The sequence below is a fragment of the Ovis aries genome, chromosome 2 (genome assembly GCF_016772045.2).
Source record: "Ovis aries strain OAR_USU_Benz2616 breed Rambouillet chromosome 2, ARS-UI_Ramb_v3.0, whole genome shotgun sequence".
NCBI classification, from domain to species: domain Eukaryota; kingdom Metazoa; phylum Chordata; class Mammalia; order Artiodactyla; family Bovidae; genus Ovis; species Ovis aries.
Genome location: NC_056055.1, coordinates 138,692,922 through 138,716,843, shown reverse-complemented (window position 1 = coordinate 138,716,843; position 23,922 = coordinate 138,692,922). Strand labels below are relative to the sequence as shown.

General features: G+C 39.4%; 1 protein-coding gene, 1 long non-coding RNA gene and 1 pseudogene across 7 annotated transcripts in view; 1 reads left to right on the top strand and 2 right to left on the bottom strand.

Moving 5' to 3' along the window:
• Positions 1-389: 389 nt before the first annotated feature.
• LOC114113121 (double-stranded RNA-binding protein Staufen homolog 1-like) lies at positions 390-4,399 on the bottom strand (annotated as a pseudogene).
• LOC121818706 (uncharacterized) lies at positions 4,400-17,403 on the top strand. Of its 2 annotated transcripts, none has more exons than XR_006058748.2 (3): positions 4,400-13,031; positions 15,768-15,844; positions 15,984-17,403. It is a non-coding gene; the product is annotated as an uncharacterized LOC121818706 (long non-coding RNA). The 2 variants fall into 2 exon arrangements; XR_009599323.1 differs by having other exon boundaries at positions 15,930-17,403.
• A 4,444-nt stretch (positions 17,404-21,847) lies between these two features.
• The window catches only part of TLK1 (tousled like kinase 1), a 173,320-nt gene continuing 171,245 nt past the window's right edge, over positions 21,848-23,922 (bottom strand). For all 5 annotated transcript variants that reach the window (XM_027964869.2, XM_042243732.1, XM_027964871.2 and 2 more), the window contains one exon: positions 21,848-23,637. In XM_027964869.2, coding sequence (XP_027820670.2) covers positions 23,461-23,637 — 177 coding nt within the window. In that variant the 3' untranslated portion in view covers positions 21,848-23,460. The remainder of the gene's footprint in view (positions 23,638-23,922) is intronic.

Sequence of the window (23,922 nt, the reverse complement as noted above, 5' to 3'; positions counted from 1 at the left end):
AAAGCTCAGAATCCTGACCACTATGATACCGGGGAACTCTCCTCTTTACTTTGTTCATGTGGTATATATCACACTGACTGATTTGCAGATACTGAAAAATCCTTGCATCTCTTAATAATGTTGTATGATCCTTTTAATGTATTGTGTATTCAGTTAGCTAGTATTTTGTTGAGGATTTTTGTGTCAGTGTTCATCAGCGACATTGGCCTGTAATTTTTTTGTGTGGTGTCTTTGGTTTTTATAGTGATGGTGGCCTCATAGAATGAGTTTGGGAGTGTTCCTTCTGAAATCTCTTGGAAGTTTCAGAAGGATAGGTGTTAACTCTTCACTAAATGTTTGATAGAATTCATGTGTGAAGCCATCTGATCCTGGATTTTTGTTTGTGAAAGTTTTTTTTTCATTAGTAGTTGTTTATTGATCAGTGGTTTGATATAAAGTTATTTTATATCTTCAGAGTTTTGCCCAAATGGAGTCACGATCATTACAAAGTTTTTTCTCTTAAAGAAAGTATAGTGGGCAAGTTGGGAGGGACCAACCTAGTAGTAGGGGCATTTGAGAAAAAGTTAACAAAAAAGTTTAGTATTACCATTTTTTGATGATAGACACCAAGATTTACTTACATTCCATGGGGAGAAAAATATTCCACCGTAAATAATGAATCGAACTGGCAAGGCTACTGGGCTTTCCATCTGGACTGTATCAGGACCTTGCTGCACACATTTCTGGGCACAGCAACTCAACATCAAAAGCAACACAGTTGTAGAGATAAACGTGGGTCATTTTTTTAAGTCCTACATGGAGATAATCAACAGTATAAAGCACTCAAGGAAAGTCAGTCTGCAGTTATACATGTGCTACATGGAGACGGTATCCTGTAGTGTAGTGAGAGCTATGTCTAGAGTCATATGTATATACACACAATTTGTTTAATAATCTTTAAAGATCAAAGTTCGTTTAATTCCTGTTGCATTAACAAAAATAAAAATAGAAAAGGAATCAAATGATCATTTTAAGTTTAAAATTCCAAAACTGCCCAATTTGTAAAACTGTGGGAGACAACATTAAAGTTGGGCTGTTTCAGCTAAACCAGAAGGCACACAGTTTGCATCACTGAAATGGTCCTGGGTTAGTCCAGGGAAATAAAAATGTGTAACCACAAACACATGGGTATGACTTTTGCTAATTAGATTACTGATTAAGTCAGTCTCAGACAAATTTCTAAACTGTGCTATGTAACTAGATACAATTGAGAAGCTCAAATGAAAATTTATATATCGTCATTTCAATCAAATGAAAATAATGAAACTAAGAATACGTATCTCTTTTGGAAGAGAGCAGTGGTGGCTGTGGGTACCATGGGAGGTGTGCACCAGAGCATGCCAAGAAGGTCCTCTGGCCGAGGAGGAAGCATTTGATTTCTCTGGTGCTTTCAGCTCTGGGGCCACACTAAGGCCTTTCTCCAACCTGAGTGTCCAGGATTGGTCCTGAGGTGTTTGTGTGAGCCAGTTTGAGAAGGGGCCCTGCTTTCTGTTTCTTCTTTCACACAGCAAGGAAAAAAATTGTAAAAACACCCAAAACAAACAAAGAAAAACCCCACCAAAACCAAGCACTAGGGTGACCGGGGGCACGGACCTGCTGGTTTCCCAGTGGATCCAGGGGTGCTTGGCAAACCCACCTGGCCCCCGGCAGCTGCTGCAGCATGGACGGAAACCACAGCGCATGTGAGCAGCTATGCCAACTCCTCCAGGTCCCATCTTCTTCACCGTTGCTTTCTCTAGAAAGCAAATTTTCATGGCAATTTCAATATTTTCAGTATATATTTCGAGAATTTTCAATGGTCCATGGCCAAATAAGGTTCAGCACCTCCCACACACAGACACTGGCCCATATCCTGTTCTTGGCACCTCCGTATTTTGTTGGTCCACCTCAGACAGCAACTTTAAGATGTTCAGTGCAGCCATAAAGTGGCAGAACTCCACATTCTTTCCAATACCGTGGCTGATCAGAGGTGGCTGAGAGGAACAATAGATAAGAGATACAAATTCATTCTTATTTTGGGGGAAGTCTTTATATTCGACCTGGAATCCCTGAGCTCTTGATGGACAGTCCAGCTGCTCAGAGGGTATCATGAGAGGCCCATGGCCTGAAGAGATGTTATTCTTTAAAACGGTCTCGGCTGTCAGCTAGGTGCTCCCATACAACAATTCACAGACTATCATGAGAGCTCCCGTGGGCCTGGGCAGGACTCGGAGCTACCCTGGTGAAACCTCTGGTGTGATGTCCTTGACTGACTCCTACAGCCTGGACAACCTGGGGCACCATGGGAAGAATTCCAGCAGGCAGCTGCTGATAACTGAAATAAGGCATCCTAAACTGCTTTATTCTAGTCCCATTTTCATCCCCTGAGGCAGGTTCAAAAAAGGTCACTGTTCTTCCATCCCCTGGTTTCTTTGGGGGTGTCCTCCTCTGATTTGAGGGCTGGTTTGGTGGGCTGAGCCTGCAGGACTTTGAAACCTGGGATCTCCAGCATGTTCTTGTCTGCACTGCGTTTGGCCACCTTCTTATTGGCTCCTGATCCTTCTGTGGCGCGTTTTCCCACCTTCACCTGCATCAGACTCCTGTGGCATGGGAGGCCTCCTCAATGAGGAGCAGGTACTCTGGCTCCTCCTCGTGTTTTGCCTGCTGGGTCTGGGCCAGTCTGCTAATCGGGTTCATCCCCTGGCCGTACTCTGGATGCTTTGTAGCCTGACTATGGGTTTTGTTTTCTTTTTGGTTCCCGGCTTCACTTGCTCAACTGTAGGCAGTGGCTGTAATTTCTTCAGCTCCTCAAGAACAGCTCTAGTAGTGTTTTTCTTTGAAATCCTCTTGCTCTTCCCTTCGCTTTCCCCCACCAACACCCCACCTGACACCCTGGTCACAGAGCTACTCATGTGGGGTGGGCCACTCTCCCGGGCAACCTGCTTTAGAGGGAAAGATTCAAAATTCACAGGCAAGTTCTGTTTAAGTGCAATCTCAAACATTTATTTCAGGTTTATTGAGATTCTCTTCCTCTGATTCTCTTCCATTCACCTCCAGCCTCTTGGGGTGTGGGGTGGGGTTCATTCTGCAGGATCCTGAAAACTTTTGCAACAGTATCATGTTTTGTAGCCTGTCTCATCTTTCCCATTAAATTGTTGTCCTCCCACAGAAAGTTCAAGTTTGATATAGTACTGGAAATGGGTAAAAGTACCTGAGGGGATAAGCGCTTCCTCTCATGTTTTAACTATAGGTGGACTGCATCCAAGAGTAAGGGTTGACAGGCTTATCCATTGGCTTTTCCCCCAAGTTTCATGCACAGCACATCTAGCTCAACAGTACGGGTTATACTTTCTTACAGTGAACTGGATCTTTCTCTTAAATCTTATACTCAGGCTGAATCTTGCTGAAACCGGCTAACTCATTCACAAGACACATTGGTGCTTTCTCTTTGGGGTGTGCCAGGTCACTGGCACTATCTCTTGCCAGTGGAACTGTCTGTTGTCCCGAGCTTGTCCCCTGGCTGTGGTCCCGGGTGGCAGAGTGATGGTGAGGAGGGGAAAGAGGGAGAAGGAAGGGATGGTGGATGGGAAGCAGAGTGTCCTCAGAGGAGACCAGCGCCACCAGGCCTGGGATCAGAGGAAGGTGCAGTCAAGCCAGATGTCGCCACTGCCGGCACAACACCGAAGCTATGAACATCTTAAAATCAGTTTCAATTTCTGTATTTATGCTTGGTCTGTTCATATTTTCTGTTTCTTCCTGGTCAGTCTTAGAAGACTGTATCATTGTAAGAATTTGTCCATTCCTTCTAGGTTGTGCATTTTATTGGCATATAGTTGCTTGTAGTAGTCTCTTATGATCCTTTGTATTTCTGTTGTGTCAGTTGTAACTTCCCCTTTTTCATTCCTAATACTACTGATTTGAGCCCTCTCCCTTTTTTTTTTTCTTGACTCTGGCTAAAGGTTTATCGATTTTATTTTTTCTAGGAGCCAGCATTTAGTTTCATTGATCTTTTCTGTTGTTTTCTTCATCTCAGTTTGATTCATTTCTGCTCTGATCATCACGATGTTAGATGTCCCCACTAACTTCAGGGTTTGTTTGTTGTTCTCTCTCTAGGTTGCTTTAGGTGTAAGCTTAGGTTGGTTGGTTGAGGTTTTTGTGTCCTGCAGTAAGGTTGCGGGCAGCAGCCTGGCTGTGCTGCCTCCTCCAAGGCCACTCTGCCTCCCCCCTCCTGCCACCCCTTCCTCCTCTGTCCTGCCCCCCCTTATTGTTTCAGTCACCCATGACCATTGGCTGGGAGACAAGTTCGGGCAGCAGCCATGTCCTTCTAACATGGCACACCCCAAAGAGAAAGCCTCAATGTCTTGTGAATGAATTACCCCATTTCAGCGAAATTCAACCTGAGCATGAGCTTATAGCAATAGAAGTTTATGGCACTCTATAAACTTCCATCTTAGAACTGCTTTTGCTGTATGCCATAGATTTTAGATTGTTATATTTTCATTTGTCTCAAGGCATTTTTTAATTCCCTCTTTGATTTCTTCAGTGGTCTATTGACTGTTCAATACCACATTGTTTGGCCTTCACATGTTTTTCTTTCTTTCTTTTTTTCCTTGTAGTTGATGTCTAATCTATAGCATTGTGGTTGGAGAAGTTGCTTATTATGGTGTCAGTTTTCTTAAATTTACCCAGGTTTACTTTGTGGCCCAGTCTGTGATCTGCCCTGGAGAATGTTCCATGTGCACCTGAGAAGAATGTATATTCTGCCACTTTCAGATGGAATGTTTTGTAAATATCAGTTAAGTCCCTGATGTTTTTTGTGTCATTTAAGGCCCGTACTTCCTTACTGGTTTCCGTCTGGATGATCTGTCCATTGATGTTAGTGGGGTGTTATAGTCTGCCATTATTATTACGTTACTGTTGATTTCTCCTTCTATAGCTGTCAACATTTGCCTTATATATTGAAATGCTCCTATGTCGGGTGCAAATTCAATAAGAATTGTTATATCTTCTTAGATTGATCCCTTGATCATTATGTATTGTCCTTTATCTCTTTTAACAGTCTTGTTTTAAACTCTATTTTGTCTGATATGAATATTGTTACTCCAGCTTTCCTTTGCTTTCCATTGGCATGGATTATCTTTTTCCATCCCTTCACTTTCAGTCTATATGTGTCTCTAGATCTGAAGTGAGTCTCTTATAGACAACATATACGGGTCTTGTTTTTGTATCCATTCAGTCAGTCTGGGTCTTTTGATTGGAAGATTTACTCCATTTACATTTAAGGTAATTATCAACATGTATGTCCTTCAGTTCAGTTCAGTCGCTCAGTCATGTCCGACTCTTTGCAACCCCATGAATCGCAGCACGCCAGGCCTCCCTGTCCATCACCAACTCCCGGAGTTCACTCAAACTCATGTCCATTGAGTTGGTGATGCCATCCAGCAATCTCATCCTCTGTCATCCCCTTTACCTCCTGCCCCCAATTCCTCCCACCATCAGTCTTTTCCAATGAGTCAACTCTTCGCATGAGGTGCCCAAAGTACTGGAGTTTCAGCTTTAGCATCATTCCCTCCAAAGAACAGCCAGGGCTGATCTCTTTCAGAATGGACTGGTGGGATCTCCTTGCAGTCCACGGGACTCTCAAGAGTCTTCTCCAACACCACAGTTCAAAAGCATCAGTTCTTTGGCACTCAGCTTTCTTCACAGTCCAACTCTCACATCCATACGTGACCACAGGAAAACCATAGCCTTGACTAGATGGACCTTTGTTGGCAAAGTAATGTCTCTGCTTTTCAATATGTTATCTAGGTTGGTCATAACTTTTCTTCCAAGGAGTAAGCGTCTTTTAATTTCATGGCTGCAGTCACCATCTGCAGTGATTTTGGAGCCCAAAAAAACAAAGTCTGACACTGTTTCCACTGTTTCCCCATCTATTTCCCATGAAGTGATGGGACCAGATGCCATGATCTTCGTTTTCTGAATGTTGAGCTTTAAGCCAACTTTTTCACTCTCCTCTTTCACTTTCATCAAGAGGCTTTTAGTTCTTCACTTTCTGCCATAAGGGTGGTGTGTCCTTATTGTTTTCTTAATTGTTAGGATTTGTTTTTGTAGGTCTTTTCCCTTCCCTTCCTCTTTTGTTTTCTTCTCTTGTGATATCATGACGATGTTTAGTGTTGTGTTTGGATTGCTTTTTCTTTTGTGTATGTGTATCTATTACAGATATTTGGTTTACATGACGTTTTAATATAGCAGTCTATGTATATACAAGTTTGTTTTAAGTTTCTGGTCTCTTATTTCAAATGCATATCCAATATCCAGCATTTGTATTCTCCTCCCCTCACAGTTGATGGTTTTGATATAGTATTTGTGTATGTGGATGACTTCCTAGCTTTACTGTGTGTGTTATCTTTACTGGTGAGCTTTCCCATTAGTAATTTTCTTTGTCTGTAGTTGTGTCCTTTTCCATCAGAGAAGTTCCTTCAGCATTTGCTGTAAAGCTGGTTTGGTGGTGCTACATTCTGTTTAATGTTTACTTTTGTGTATGACTTTTCATCTCTGTGTTGCATCTGAATGAAGCCTTGCTGGGTAGCGTGTAGTTGGCTGGTTTCTTTCTTTCATCCCTTTATTATGCCACTGTCTTCCGGCCTGCAGCATTTCTGCTGAAAAAATGAGCTGATAAACTTACAGGAATTCCTTTGTATGTTGTTTCTTTTCCTTTGTTGCCTTCAATATTTTATCTTTGTCTTTAGTTTTTGTTAATTTGATTGTCTTAGTGTGTTCTTCCTTAGGCTTATCCTGCATGGGACTCTGCACTTTCTGGACTTGAGTGTCCCCTTTCTCATGTTAGGGATGTTTTTGGCTGTTACCTCTTCAAATAATTTCTCAGGCCCTTTCTCTCTCTCTCCTCCTTCTGGGACCCCTATAATGTGAATATTGGTGCATTTAATGTTCCAGAGGTCTCTTAGGCTGTCCTCACTTCTTTTCATTCTTTCTTCTTTATTCTGTTCCCCAGCAGTGATTTCCATCAGTTTATCTTTCAGCTCACTTATTCATTCATCTGTCTCAATTATTGTGCTATCAATTCATTCTAGTGTATTTTTCAGGTCAGTTCTTGTATGGTTTAGCTCTGTTTTTTAAGGTTCTAGCTCTTCATTAAACATTTCTTGTTTCCTCTCAGTCTGTGCCACCATTCTTTTTCCAAAATCTTAGATTACCTTTACTCTCATGACTCTGAATTCTTTTTCAGATAGATTGCCTGTCTCCACTTCATTTAGTTGCTGTTCTGGGATTTTATCTTGTTTCTTCATCTGACACACATTTCTCTGCTGTCTCCTTTTGTCTGATTATCTGTATTTGTCATCTTCATTCCTCAGGCTGCAGGATTGTAATTCTTCTAGGTTCTGGTGTCTCTTCCATAGTGTGAGATTGGTCTTGTGCAGACTTCCAGGTGGGAGGGGCTGGTGCCTGCCCACTGGTGAGTGAAGCTGAATCTTAACCCTCTGGTAGGCAGGGCCATGTCAAAGGGTGTCTTTATAGGTGGTTTTTGGTTCAGGGCAACTTCAGGCTGTGAAGAGATACATCACATGCAAGGTAAGAGAAACCAAAGTGAGATGGTAGGTGTTGTGAGAGGGCATCAGAGGGCAGACGCTCTGAAACCATGATCACAGAAAACTAGCCAACCTGGTCAAACGGACCACAGCCTTGTCTGACTCAATGAAACTAAGCCATGCTGTGTGGGGCCACCCAAGACGGACGGGTCATGGTGGAGAGGTCTGACATAATGTGGTCCACTGGAGAAGGGAATGGCAAACCACTTCAGTATTCTTGCCTTGAGAGCCCCATGAACAGTATGAAAAGGCAAAATGATAGGATGCTGAGAGAGGAACTCCCCAGGTCAGTAGGTGCCCAATATGCTACATGAGATCAGTGGAGAAATAACTCCAGAAAGAATGAAGGGATGGAGCCAAAGCAAAAACAATACCCAGTTGTGGATGTGACTGGTGATAGAGGCAAGGTCCAATGCTGTAAAGAGCAATATTACATAGGAACCTGGAATGTTAGGTCCATGAATCAGGGCAAATTGCAAGTGGTCAAACAGGAGATAACAAGAGTGAACATCAACATTATAGGAATCAGCGAACTAAAATAGCCTGGAATGGGTGAATTTAACTCAGATGACCATTATATCTACTACTGTGGGCAGGAATCCCTTAGAAGAAATGGAGTAGCCATCATGGTCAAAAAACGAGTCTGAAATGCAGTACTTGGATGCAATCTCACAAATGACAGAATGATCTCTGTTATTTTCCAAGGCAAACCTTCAGTATCACAGTGATCCAAGCCTATGCCCCAACGAGTAACACTAAAGAAGCTGAAGTTGAACAGTTCTATGAAGACTTACAAGACCTTTTAGAAATAACACCGAAAAAAGATATCCTTTTCAAAAGCCCAGGTCCAGATGGCTTCACAGCTGAATTCTACCAAAAATTTAGAGACGAGCTAACACCTATCCTACTCAAACTCTTCCAGAAAATTGCAGAGGAAGGTAAACTTCCAAACTCATTCTATGAGGCCACCATCACCCTAATCCCAAAACCTGACAAAGATGCCACAAAAAAAGAAAACTACAGGCCAATATCACTGATGAACATAGATGCAAAAATGGGCTTTTGTTTGCTGGAAGATTTTTGATTACAGTTTCAATTTCCATGCTTGTGATGGGTCTGTTAAGATTTTCTATTTCTTCCTGGTTCAGTTTTGGAAAGTTGTACTTTTCTAAGAATTTGTCCATTTTTTCCACGTTGTCCATTTTATTGGCATATAATTGCTGATAGTAGTCTCTTATCCTTTGTATTTCTGTGTTGTCTGTTGTGATCTCTCCATTTTCATTTCTAATTTTATTGATTTGATTTTTCTTTGTTTCTTGATGAGTCTGGCTAATGGTTTGTTGATTTTATTTATCCTTTCAAAGAACCAGCTTTGGGCTTTGTTGATTTTTGCTGTGGTCTCTTTTGTTTCTTTTGCATTTATTTCTGCCCTAATTTTAAAGATTTCTTTCCTTCTACTAACCCTGGGATTCTCCATTTCTTCCTTTTTAGTTGCTTTAGGTGTAGAGTTAGGTTATTTATTTGACTTTTTCTTGTTTCTTGAGGTATGCCTGTATTGCTATGAACTTTCCCCTTAGCACTGCTTTTATAGTGTCCCACAGGTTTTGGGTTATTGTGTTTTCATTTTCATTTGTTTCTATGCATATTTTGATTTCTTCTTTGATTTCTTCTGTGATTTGTTGGTTATTCAGCAGCGTGTTGTTCAGCCTCCATATGTTGGAATTTTTAATAGTTTTTCTCCTGTAATTGAGATCTAATCTTAATGCATTATGGTCAGAAAAGATGCTTGGAATGATTTCAAGTTTTTTGAATTTATCAAGGCTAGATTTATGGCTCAGGATGTGATCTATCCTGGAGAAGGTTCCGTGAGCACTTGAGAAAAGGTGAAATTCATTGTTTTGGGGTGAAATGTCCTTATGTTCAACAAAGGAGGCAAGAATATACAATGAATTAAAGAATCTCTTTAACAAGTGGTGCTGGGAACACTGGTCAACCACTTGTAAAAGAATGAAACTAGAACATTTTCTAACACCATACACAAAAATAAACTCAAAATGGATTAAAGATCTAAATGTAAGACCAGAAATTATAAAACTCCTAGAGGAGAACATAGGCAAAACACTCTCAGATATAAATCACAGCAGGATCCTCTATGATCCACCTCCCAGAATACTGGAAATAAAAGCAAAAATAAACAAATGGGATCTAATTAAAATTAAAAGCTTCTGCAACCAAAGGAAATTATAAGCAAGGTGAAAAGACAGCCTATGGAGTGGGAGAAAATAATAGCAAATGAAGCAACTGACAAACAACTAATCTCAAAAATATACAAGCAACTCCTGCAGCTCAATTCCAGAAAAATAAATGACCCAATCCAAAAATGGGCCAAAGAACTAAATAGACATTTCTCCAAAGACATACAGATGGCTAACAAACACATGGAAAGATGCTCAACATCACTAATTATCAGAGAAATGCAAATCAAGACCACAATGAGCTACCATTTCACACCAGTCAGAATGGCTGCGATCCAAAAGTCTACAAGCAATAAATGCTGGAGAGAGTGTGGAGAAAAGGGAACCCTCTTACACTGTTGGGAATGCAAACTAGTACAGCCACTTTGGAGAACAGTGTGGAGATTCCTTAAAAAACTGGAAATTGAACTGCCTTATGACCCAGCAATCCCACTGCTGGGCATACACACCGGGGAAACCAGAATTGAAAGAGACATGTGTATAGCCCAATGTTCATTGCAGCACTGTTTATAATAGCCAGGACATGGAAGCAACCTAGATGTCCGTCAGCAGACGAATGGATAAGAAAGCTGTGGTACATATACACAATGGAGTATTACTCAGCCATTAAAAAGAATACATTTGAATCAGTTCTAATGAGGTGGATGAAACTGGAGCCGATTATACAGAGTGAACTAAGCCAGAAAGAAAAACACCAATACAGTATACTAACACATATATATGGAATTTAGAAAGATGGTAATGATAACCCTGTATGCGAGACAGTAGAAGAGACACAGATGTATAGAACAGACTTTTGGACTCTGTGGGAGAGGGAGAGGGTGGAATGATTTGGGAGAATGGCATTGAAACATGTATACTATCATGTAAGAAACAAACTGCCAGTCTGGGTTCGATGCAGGATACAGGGTGCTTGGGGCTGGTGCACATGTGCACCCATGGTGGATTTGTCGATGTGTGGTAGAGCCAATACAGTATTGTAAAGTAAAATTAAAAAATTAAAAATTAAAGTTAAAAAATTAACAAAGTAAAAAAAAAATAAAGGCAAGGGAGAAAAGGAAAGATACACCCATTTGAATGCTGAGTTCCACATAACAGGAAGGAGATATAAGAAAGCGTTCCTCAGTGATCAATGCAAAGAAATCGAGGAAAACAACAGAATGGGAAAGACTAGAGATCTCTTTAAGAAAGTTAAAGATACTAAGGGAACATTTCATGCAAAGATGGGCACAACAAAGGACAGAAATGGTATGGAACTAACAGAAGCAGAAGATACTAAGAAGAGGTGGCAAGAATACACAGAACTGTACAAAAAAAGATCTTCATGACCCAGATAATCACAATGGTGTGATCACTCACCTAGAGCCAGACATCCTGGAATGTGAAGTCAAGTAGGCCTTAGAAAGCATCACTACGAACAAGCTAGTGGATGTGATGGAATTCCAGTTGAGCTGTTTCAAATCCTGAAGGATGATGCTGTGAAAGTGCTGCACTCAATATGCTAGCAAATTTGGAAAACTCAGCAGTGGCCAAAGGACTAGAAAAGGTCAGTTTGCATTCCAATCCCAAAGAATGCTCAAACTACCACACAGTTGCACTCATCTCACACACTAGTAAATGCTCAAAATTCTCCAAGCCAGGCTTCAGCAAACGTGAACCGTGAACTTTCAGATGTTGAAGCTGGATTTAGAAAAGGCAGAAGAACCAGAGATTAAATTGCCAATATCCGTTGGATCATCAGAAAAGCAAGAGAGTTCCAGAAAAACATCTATTTCTGCTTTATTGACTAGCCAAATCCTTTGACTGTGTGGATCACAATAAACTGGAAAATTCTGAAAGAGATGGGAATACCAGACCACTTGACCTACCTCTTGAGAACTCTGTATGCAGGTCAGGAAGCAACAGAACTGGACACAGAACAACAGACTGGTTCCAAATAGGAAAAGGAGTACGTCAAGGCTGTATATTGTCACCCTGCTTATTTAACTTATATGCAGAGTACCTCATGAGAAACGCTGGGTTGGAAGAAGCACAAGCTGGAATCAAGATTGCCGGGAGAAATATCGATAATCTCAGATAAGCAGATGACACCACCCTTATGGCAGAAAGTGAAGAGGAACTAAAAGACCTCTTGATGAAAGAGAAAGAGGAGAGTGAAAAAGTTGGCTTAAAGGTCAACATTCAGAAAACAAAGATCATGGCATCCGGTCCCATCACTTCATGGGAAATAGATGGGGAAACAGGGGCAACAGTGTCAGACTTTATTTTCTGGGCTCCAAAATCACTGCAGACAGTGACTGCAGCCATGAAATTAAAAGACACTCACTCTTTGGAAGGAAAATTATGACCAACCTAGACAGCATATTCAAACACAGAGACATTACTTTGCCAACAAAGGTCCGTCTAGTCAAGGCTATGGTTTTTCCAGTAGTCATGTATGGATGTGAGAGTTGGACTGTGAAGAAAACTGAGCACAGAATTGATGCTTTTGAACTGTGGTGTTAAGAAGACTCTTGAGAGTCCCTTGGACTGCAAGGAGATCCAACCAGTCCATCCTAAACGAGACCAGTCCTGGGTGTTCATTGGAAGGACTGATGCTGAGGCTGAAACTCCAGTACTTTGGCTACCTGATGCAAAGAGTTGACTCATTGGAAAAAACCCTGATACTGGGAGGGATTGGGGGCAGGAGGAAGAAAGGGACGGCAGAGGATGAGATAGCTGGATGGCATCACTGACTCGATGGATGCGAGTCTGAGTGAACTCCAGGAGTTGGTGATGGACAGGGAGGCCTGGTGTGCTGCAGTTCATGGGGTCGCAAAGAATCGGACACGACTGAGCAACTGAACTGGACTGAACTTCAGGCAGCCTGTCTGCTGGTGGGTGTTTCTATTCTGTGTTATTTCTATTGTGTTTCAGCTGGTGTTCAGCTGAAATAGCCTGTGTTCTGTATTTCAGCCTGAGTTCCTATTCTGTTGGTTGGTTGTCCTCAGGTGTGTCCCAGCACTGGCACCTGCAGGCTGTTGGGTGGAGCTAGGTCTTGGTTCTGAGAGCTTATGCTGATGGAGATTCCCTGAGGCAACCACCAGTCTTTGCCTCCACAGTGATCCACAGCTAACCATCACCTGCCCAGAAGACCCTTGAAGACCCGCAGGTAAGTGGCTCCATCTCCTTATCAAATGACTCCTTTGCCCTGAGACCTAGTGCTCATGAAAACTTGTGTGCACCTCGAAGAGTGGAGTCTCTGTTGCCTCTAGGCTTGTGGAGCTCCTGTACTTGCCTACTGGCCTTTGAAGCAAAATGCTTTGGGGGCTTCTCCTCCTGATGTCAGACCCCCAGGCTGAGGAGCCTGATGTGGGAGTCAGAACTCTCATTCTTGTGGGAGATCCTCTGCAATATAATTATTTTCCAGTTTGTGGGTTGGCCACCTGGCAGATACATTATTTGGTTATATCAGAACAGTGCCCCTCCTTCCATCTTGTTGTGGCTTGTCTTTGTGTTGTAGAATAACTGTTTGTTTGGGGTTTTTTTTGGTAGATTCAAGTCTATTTTTGTTGATGATTGTTCAGCAGTTAGTTGATTCTGGTGTTTTGTAAAAGGAGGTGAGCTCAAATCCTTCTACTCCACTGTCTTGTCTCCAGCTCCTGAATCACTGCACAAACATTCTGGAAATCAACAATGCTAATCTCCTAAGCCCATCTAGAAGTACCTTCAATCATAAGATTTTTATTCATTTGGTTAATACTGTGTAGTATATTGCATGCAGATGATTTATTCCTTGCATTCCTGAAGTAAATCCCAGTTAGTCAAGGTGTATGATTATGTAATGAGTTGTTGAATTAGGTTGGCTAATATTTTGTCGAGGATTTTCATATTTTATGTACATTAGGGATGTTTGCTTGTAATAATTTTTTGTGTCATCATCTGGTTTTGTCGTCCAGGTAAGGTTAGCCTTGTAAAATGAATTTGAAAATATTCTCTCCTGTTTTTTTGGAAAGAGTTTGAGAAAGATTGGTATCATTTAAATATTCAGTAGAATTCACCAGTGAAGTCATCTGTTCCCTTCGTTAGGTTTTTGATACTGATTCAGTCTTCTTATTAGTAATTGGTGTGTTCAGATTTTCTATTCATTTGATTCAATCTTGGCCAGTTTTATGTTACTAGGAATTTATCCTTTTCTCTAGGTTGTCAAATTTTTTGGTGTATAATTGTTCATAGCAGTCTCTTATGATCCTTTGTGTTTCTGTGGGGTCAGTTTTAACACCTGTTTTTTCACTTCTGATTTTGAGTCCTCTTTTTTTGTTGGTTAGTCTAGCCAAAAGTTTGTCAATTTTATTTTAAAGAACCAGCTCTTAAGTTTCATGTTTTTTCAAGTCTGTTTTATTTCTGATGATTTCATAATTTCCTATCTTATGCTAACTTTGGTTTGTTTTGTTCTTTTTCTTGAAGGTGTAAAGTTGTGATTTGAAATTTTGAGGTCCTTGCGGTGTGAAGTTATAAGATTTGAAATTTTTCTTGTTTATTGAGGTGTAGGCATTTATCACCATGAGCCCCTCTTAGAACAGCTTTTGATGTATCTCTAAGTTTTGCTGTGTTGCATTTTATTTGCTCAAGGTATTTTTAAAACTTATTTTGACTCATTTTTGTTTTTCAGTAGTATTTTATTTAATCTTCACGTATTTGTGGATTTTTCAGTTTTCTTCTTATAATTGATTTCTAGTTTAAAGCCATTGTGGTTGGAAAAGATGCTTGTTACAATTTCAGTCTTATATTTATTCAGTTCAGTTCAGTCACTCAGTCGTGTCCAACTCTTTTGTGACCCCATGAATCACAGCATTCCAGGCCTCCCTGTCCATCACCAACTCCTGGAGTTCACTCAAACTCAGTCCATCAAGTCGATGATGCCATCCATCTCATCCTCTGTCGTCCCCTTTTCCTCCTGCCCCCAATCCCTCCCAGCACCAGGGTCTTTTCCAGTGAGTCAACTCTTCACATGAGGTGGCCGAAGTATTGGAGTTTCAGCTTTAGCATCATTCCTTCCAAAAGAACACCCAGGGCTGATCTCCTTTAGAATGGACTGGTTGGATCTCTTTGTAGTCCAAGGGACTCTCAAGAGTCTTCTTAACACCACAGTTCAAAAGCATCGATTCTTCAGTGCTCAGCTCTCTTCACAGTCCAACTCTCACATCCATACATGACCACTGGAAAAACCATAGCGTTGACTAGATGGACCTTTGTTGGCAAAGTAATGTCTCTGCTTTTGAATATGCTATCTAGGTTGGTCATAACTTTTCTTCCAAGGAGTAAGCGTCTTTTAATTTCATGGCTGCAGTCACCATCTGCACTGATTTTGGAGCCCCCAAAAATAGAGTCTGACACTGTTTCCACTGTTTGCCCATCTATTTGCCATGAAGTGATGGGACCAGATGCCATGATCTTCATTTTCTGAATGTTGAGCTTTAAGCCAACTTTTTCACTCTCCACTTTCACTTTCATCAAGAGGCTTTTCAGTTCCTCTTCACTTTCTGCCATAAGGGTGGTGTCATCTGCATATCTGAGGTTATTGATATTTCTCCCGGCAATCTTGATTCCAGCTTGTGCTTCTTCCAGCCCAGTGTTTCTCATGATGTACTCTGCATATAAGTTAAATAAGCAGGGTGACAATATACAGCCTTGACGTACTCCTTTTCCTATTTGGAACATCTGTTGTTCTATGTCCAGTTCTTGTTTTGTGGCCTAATATGATCTATCCTGGAGAATGTTGGATGTACACCTTGAAGAATGTGTTCTGTTGCTTTTGGATGGAATGTTCTGTATATAGTTGACCCTTGAACAACATGGGTTTGACTTGTGTGGGGGCACTTATATGTAATTTTTTTTTTTCCAACAGATACAAGAAATTATATCTGCAGAACACTGTGCACGAGATGTACTGAAGTGGGTAGCCTGTCTTTACATAGAGATGAGGTGAGTGATACTTAATGTGAAACCAATGTGCTAGTTTTCTCACTGCTTTATAACTTCCCATTCAAACAATTATATTGCTCTACAGTCTACCTCTCTTGCAGAGTAGGAAATAGCAACCCATTCCAGTATTCTTCCCTAGAGACTCCCGTGGACAGAGGAGCCTGGTGGGATTCCCCCAGAGTGGGACAAAGCTGAAGTGCCTTAGCATGCATGCTTGCATTGGAGGAGGAAATGCCAACCCACTCCCGGGTTCTTGCCTGGAGAATCCCAGGGACAGAGGAGCCTGGTGGGCTGCCATCTGTGAGGTTGTACAGAGTCGGACACGACTGAAGCGACTCAGCAGCAGCAGCAGTGGCTACCTCTCTTGTAATTGGAGAAACTGCATAACAGCCTATCATCGTAGGTAAATTTTTAATGTGTAACAGTGTTTCCAATACTATGTTATGAATATGACTACTAGTTTGTGCCATAAAATTTTCACAATGATTCATTCATAGTGTATAGGCTGGTTAAATCTTTCTGTGGATTATAGGAGACTACCATAAAGCAATGTTACTGCTTCATTACTGATACATGAATTATTATACCTGTAAGTAAATGTTTTCTTCATTGTTGATATCTACTGTTGATAATACATGTAATATCTACAGTTATACAAAACACAAAAGATAATATTGATCTAGGTACTGACAGATGATTTGTCTTGTAAACTTATGGTGTTGACAAATACAGTAGTAAACATATATATTTTCTCATTTTCTTAACATTTCTATAGGTTTATTTTAGGAATACAGTATATAACATACAAAATGTCTTGATCGATTGTTTATCAGCAAGGTTTTTTTTGGTCAATACAAGGCTATTAGCAGTTTTGGAGGAGTCAGGAGTTTTGTGACTTTGACTGCATGGTGGGGCTGCTGCCCTGGCCAGTGTTTCTCAGGTCTGTTAAGTTAATCTGGTCTAACATGTTATTTAAGGCTGATGTTTCCTTATTTTCTGTCTAGATGATTTACCTACTCATGAAGGTGGATATTAAAATTCCCTACTGTTATTGTATTACTGTTTCTCACTTTAAGTCTGTTAATATTTGCTTTATATACTTAGGTGCTTCTATGTTGGGTATATAAATATTTACAAACATTGTATCTTATTGGGTTGATCCTTTTATTATTACATAGTAACACCCTTGTTTGTCTCTTACCACAGCCTTTGTCTTAAAAATCTATTTTGTCTGATACAAGTATAGCTACTCCAGCTTGTTTCCATTTGCATGAGTATCGATTTTCATCCCTTTACTTTGAGATGTGTGTCCTTACATCTGAAGTCTCTTATAAGCAGCATATATTTAGCCACTCTGCATCTTTTGATTGGTGAGCTTAGTCCATTTTCATTAAAAGTAATTGATAGGTATGTAATTATTGTTTTTTTTTCTATTTGGTAGTTCTTCATAATTTTTATATACTGTTATGCTTAGATTCCTTTATCTTTTGTATATCTACTGTAGATTTTTGCTTTGTGGTTACCATTAGGAATAAAGGTTTTGTTTCTTTTTTAACTAATAACTGCATATGAATAGTACTCTTGCCTGGCAAATCCCATGGATGGAGGAGCCTGGTAGGCTGCAGTCCATGGGGTTGCTAGGAGTCGGACACAACTGAGCGATTTCACTTTCACTTTTATGCACTGGAGAAGGAAATGGCAACCCACTCCACTGTTTTTGCCTGGAGAATCCTAGGGAGGGGGGAGCCTGGTGGGTGCCGTCTATGGGGTTGCACAGAGTCGGAGACAACTGAAGTGACTTAGCAGCAGCAGCATATGAATAATATTCTGTATCTTTGGGAAAAGAAGCCCACAGGGATGAAATTCTAAAATATTCCTACTTAAGTTTAAATTGTCAAAAAGTAACAGTAAAAAAATTTTTTGACATCAGTCCAGCAACCACCAATGATTTTATTTAATATTCAGGGTGGCTTGAACAGAACAGTCTTGAGATCCAAATAGCGTTTTCTAAAGTGACAAAAACAAGAGTGCTGAAAACAAATCCATTAGGCCTCCAACCCACAACAGTCATGCACCTAGGAGGTGCAAGTCATTGGATGTGCAAACTTCCAAAATAGCTGCATGTGCTGAAATGAAGGGAATCATTTGTGGAGCCCATCTTGTCACTACTGACACTCAGGCCTCATACTAAGCAGTTATGCACAGATTTATGGGTTAAAATACAGAAACAGCTCCATACTGATGGCTGCCGCTTACTGAACTCCTCGTCCCAAGTGTTCTTATCCCTTCCTCAGGGTGTCCTACAATTACTCTTGGTCCTCTCAGTTCTGCACTACGGCCAGCATTTGCTCTGACTGGTCAAAACTCATGCCATGTTAGTTGGAGGAACTCCCTGCAAGGTGGTACTCTTCATATACACACTTCGCAGATGTGGAAGGTAAGCCAAGAGAGGCTGTCGAGGACTTCTCTAAGGGCACTCAATTATTAAGGAACAAAGACAAATGTAAAGTCAGGTCAGACTTCAAAACCCATGCTTTCTCTGCTTTTTACTCTTCTGAATACCTCCTTAAAAGGAGGTTATAAATTTTGTCATAAGCAGATCAAGGGTATAAAGAGAGAAAATAGGATCAATATGAATGATATATATGAGCCATAGTCATTCTTTAGATCAGATAGTTTTAGAATCTGAAGTTTGTCATATCCTAGAAATAAATCACTCTCTCTCATATAAAAAGTATTTAAACCAAATATACCATATATTAAGAGCAGGACAGTGCTGGTCATGCACACTACTCTTTAGCTTAGGTATCTGGCTATGGGAACAGCCTAAGTTTTCAGATGAAAACGGATCACATAAAGAAAAATTTACATTACAAGCAGGCTTTTAAAGAAATTAAGAATCACTTGAAGTCAGGATTACTCACTTGTGATCATGGCACTGGAGCAGCATTCATGGGTAATTTCATTGGATTTGTAAGACTTTCTCAGGTTTTTTACTTAATAATCAGTTTTTCCAGATTTCTTCCGAGACCAGCTGGTACCACTGCAGGGAGAGGAAGCAGAATAGACCTTCTACCTTCATGAAAGTCAGCTGAGGATGAGAAAGGTGAACTGATCCCTGTAAGTTAACCTGATCAGTTATTAATAAATTTAAAATGCAATGAAAAACAAGTGTGAGAATAGGAAAAGGTTTGTGACCCACTCTCTGCCTTGCCTAGAACGAGTCTGGACAAAAAGCCCTCTCTCAAGTGACTCTCAGCCATCCGGGCACAGGTCAAGCAGCATTCCTGATCTAACAACTGAAGAATTCTTTATATTGCTCTTTCATGGTGACAGTTATATTTGCATCTGTTCATTTTTGTCATTTTGAACAATCATGATTTAACACATTGATGTGTTCTAACAAAGAACCAAGATGTTAACACAGTAAGAACCTTGCTTTAAAACTCCAGGAGCTGTGCTTTAGTTCTGATGTCATTTACTAGTTAATGTGGTCTTACCAAGTCATTTCTTTTCTCCAAATGTTTCTCCTCTGTAAAACTGGTATAACAGTACCTATTCTACCTCAGATGACTTGTACTATCAAGGAAAACCCCCTGGGATGTATGGTAGAATTTCCTCTGATGAAATACCCGAAATGGTTAGTGTGTGATCCTTTTGGTAACTACAGTCGAGACAAAGTTACTTGTTGTTGCTGGTGTTATTACACTCCACCACCTTCCCTCTTCAGGTAGTCTAATCATTTAAAACAAAATAAAAAATACTATAGAACTTGTTTCTTAAGGGGGAAATAGTATTTCTCAGGAAGCAAAGTGGACTACATATGTAGGATAAAAACAACAGAATAACCTTTGAGTCTTAAAGGAGAGAATGGTAGCTTTATACACATGGTATTACAATAAGTTGGGTGTGGTTCTAAGTGCTTTATGTGCATGAACTCATTTATTCTTTGCAACCACTTTGTGTGTTGGGTACTGTTATACTCATTTTCAGACAAGGAATTTGAAACACAGTGGCAGTAAATGGCAGTCAACATTTAAACTCAAAGAACCTGGTTCTAAACTGGGTTCTTAACCAGTATTATTGCTATTGCCTTTTAAAAACTCATATGTATGTAGGTAATATACATTTCTAGTATGTTAAATGAGTGAGAATTTCCAGGTGAAAATCTTGATCCTAATGAAAGATAACTCCTCTGAATTCTCCTCTGGCTCTATGCAGTTGTTTTGAAGTTGGTCTATACACATTTACTCAAATCTTTCCCATTCAAAAACACAAGAATTCTCAACGAGAAGAATCTTCAAAAAAGGAAGAGGGACATGAAAGCAGGGGAAGGTAAATGGAGATATGTATAATTCAAATCAATGGAAAGTTGTAGAAATTCTAAGACTTTTACAGAATTCCTGAAACCCGAGAACTAGAATTCTAATAATTTTATTTTAAAGCTAGCTGCAAAATAATTTTTAAATAAATTAAGCCTTAAGAACATTAAAGTTTAGTATATTGGGGAAGAAAATGATCAGATAACATGTCAAAATTTAAAGTGGGATTATTTTAAGACGTGCCAGTGTGATGTTAAAACGTGTATAAGAGTAAGTCTGCCTTTTCCACATACAAATCAAACAGTAATGTAAATTAAACTCATAATCTAAAGGACTGGACAGTCTGCACTACTGCTGCAAAACATAGCTAATAACATCTGATGGTAATCAGCATTATTGTATTTAATAAGTAACAACAGCAAAACATACAATATACTCTTTAAATTTGTTTCACTGAAATGCTACCATTTTGGTTTCATGTAATGAGGTATTTGTAGAAGTATTTGTTCACATTTTATGTACCATTTAAATTGAAAATTATTTTTTTAGGAGGAGGGGATGGCAGCCAGTAAGTAAAAAATAGACTTAAAACTTCATTTTTGAAAAACAACCAAGTATCTACCCAACTCCAGACTTAATAAATTAGTGTGGTTTCTACACTTACTTCCTCTCAGCATGCATGCACTAAAGCTAATTCGTATCAGAGAAATATTTTAAATTATATGCAAAAACTATACATTTACCTTGCAGTGCTTCTTAAAGCGAGGAGACCTTGGCTACTGTCTCAAGGGTAAAGGAAATGCTTTAATTTTGAGGATAGAATTTAGGAGACCAAAAAACAATTTAAGCCTCAAAAGCTAGTTAGAGTAATAGATTACCAGCGTGACTGAAATTTGTGATAAATACAAGTGTCCCAGGTAAAGGTAACAGTCCTCACTTTGGCTCAGTTAGCTATCTTGTACTTGCTGGGGTAGGGACATACTATCCCAAAGCTGTGTCATTTCTTTGGAAAAACTTTTAAGAGGAATAGAGGGTCTCAAAGCTGGCTTAATCACTTACACACCTTGGATTCTAAACAGATGATTACCTAAGCCCAGGGAAGCAATTTTATGGCTTATTCTCCTCCTTTTCTGCATTTTGACAGTAGCAGTCACTTCCATTTATTTGAAAATAATATGATAAAGGCCAGTGATCTAAGTCTGTACCTCTTCTTCAATCTCATGTTAGATGTACACATCCACTTATATATACCTCACTAAAATTTTAAACAAAACTGGGTATTTTAATTGAGGACTTTAAATAACAGTTACTATAATGAACATAGTATTTTAGGATTCAGAAGGATGAAAACTCAAACAACAAAACTGAAAAATTTGCAGACAGCACCTAAAGCACTCAATTAATGCTAACATTCCATTACTATGTCAGTATTTTTTTATAGGATTTCTGTCTTGATCTACAGAGGAACAGGTACAGCCCTTAAGCCATTCCCAATAGGGCTAAGTGTTACTTACCTAGGATTAGCCTTGATAATGGTTATTAGGTATACTTGAACAGCTTGAAACCCCTTCATACTTATCTTGAAGTATACTTCAAGAATTTATTCAGCTGATTCTTAAGTAAAGGAGCCCAGTCGATGTCCTAAGTCTTGAAAGCTCCCTTCAAATGTAATTTCATAGTCTTTAAATTTTAACTGTCATTGTTTATTACTGTTTTGGCTACATTCTCTACAATTTCAGCAGCATCTTAAAGAGACAATGTGTCTATGTACAATGAAAGAACAAGATGGCTTGCAAATCAGAAATTAGAGCTACCGTTCTGTACAATATTAAGGAGAATCTGTGTTAAACATAGCCTCCTTTTTCAGCAACATGGACAATTTACATGTAAGAATCAGCATTATGAATGTGATGATAAAGAAATTTCTTAAAGGAGTGAAATACAGCATCCTGAAAAATAACGGTTTCTACCATACAAGGCAGTTAGAAAATGTTCACATTTTAACAAATCTGTACAAACCGCAAGAAACTTGTTTAAGGGACTGTCATCCCACCTTGCTGATTAGAACCTGCTAGAAATGTAGAATTACCATGAACAATCTATAAATCTATTACATATGTGCTCCCACAGCCCTAGAAATCAAGAAACTGATTTCAAGAACTCTTTATGTCCAACATGGATCATTTTTACATGCCTTAATTGTTAACAAATGCCTGCTTTTAATAATCTTTCTATGATGTACAGTCAACTTGCACCTTTTAAGGAGGTCATTTGATTTTTTTTTTTTTTAGCAAAGAAGCAACACCATTTAGCAGCAATTAAAGCGCCTTCAAGAAGACTTAAAAAAAATACAATATCCAATTAGAAAAGCCATATTTTTAAACATTTGTACAAGAATAAGCTGCTGAAACTTGCTAGTTGAAATATGACATCTGTACAACAATTTACAATAGAGCTAGAAGGGAATTTATCATTATCCTGCATAGAACTGGCCTGCATTTGGTTATATATTGTCACTTGTTTGAATGAATAAGGCCTGGTAACAAAATAAAAATACCTGTTAACAGTTCTAACATGTTGAACACTGGAGATACCATAATTTAGTGACTTCAACTGACTGATCTCAAAATAAGCAGCGCACTTTGTCAGAGGTCTAAAGTATCTAGGAACAGCTCTCCCTTTAACATAACCAGTGAAAAGAGCAGACATGTGATTTCAAGGTACAACCTGCTAAAAGCCAGACTAGGCAAATGACAAAGTCTAACTTTGCCCAGAGATTCTCTCACATCCTGTTACTGTAAAACACAACTGTCACTGTCATTCCGTTCTTACTTTGGTTAGAGCAGATAAACTGCTGAATGCTGAATAATGTATCCAGGCACTGTATAGTTCTTGTGTTAGAAATATGTCTCATTTTCCATGTGTTTTTAAATAATGAAAAACTACCCTTCGTATTAGAACTCTCGAGTAACAACCAAATGTACTGAAGTATTATAAACGTTATTTACAGTGTTCCCCTCCCCAACAAAAACCACTTTTCTTGAACATGGTATTCCTGTTTCTGTGCAACAGGCAGTCACCCTTCACTGCTTAAGGTTACAGTCAGAAGTGTACATTTATTCAGGGTCCATGATCCACTCTCATACAAACGACTCTATGAAGAACTTCAGTTCACAAACAGTTCTCAACCATATCCTGTGTAAAAAAGAAAACAACAAAAACACTCAAAAGCTCTCAAACTCAAGTGTGCATCTGGAAGCAATTCAAAGACATCATGCCGATTTTGGAGGAAAGTCAGTAAGTAATTATGCTTGAAGAAGGGGGTGTGGGGGATGCTGTCAGCCCAGCCATGTGTAAGTTGCCTGAAGAATTGGATCTTCTCATGTGTGGGAGAAGGTAGGGGTCATTTGCCAGTTGGTGCACATCAAACCTATCTTCTTTTCGGTATGCCAAACAGCGTCTTATAAAGGCCTTAAAAAAAAAAGAGCAATTAAAATCTTTTCCTTTTTTAAGTATTAATAAACTGATTAATAAACTACAGATGATGGACACATTTCAGAAAACAGATTTCATTTCACTGGGGGTTCACAGTAAAAAAAAACTAGCAATAAAATTATTGCAAATGCAACTCTCAGCCTCTAATAGTTCACAGTACTAAATATTATTGATACCACTTATTGCTGGAAAGCTGTATTTGTTTAAAAATGTTTTTATGGAGATTAAAATATACATAACATAAAAATGAGCATTTTTAAC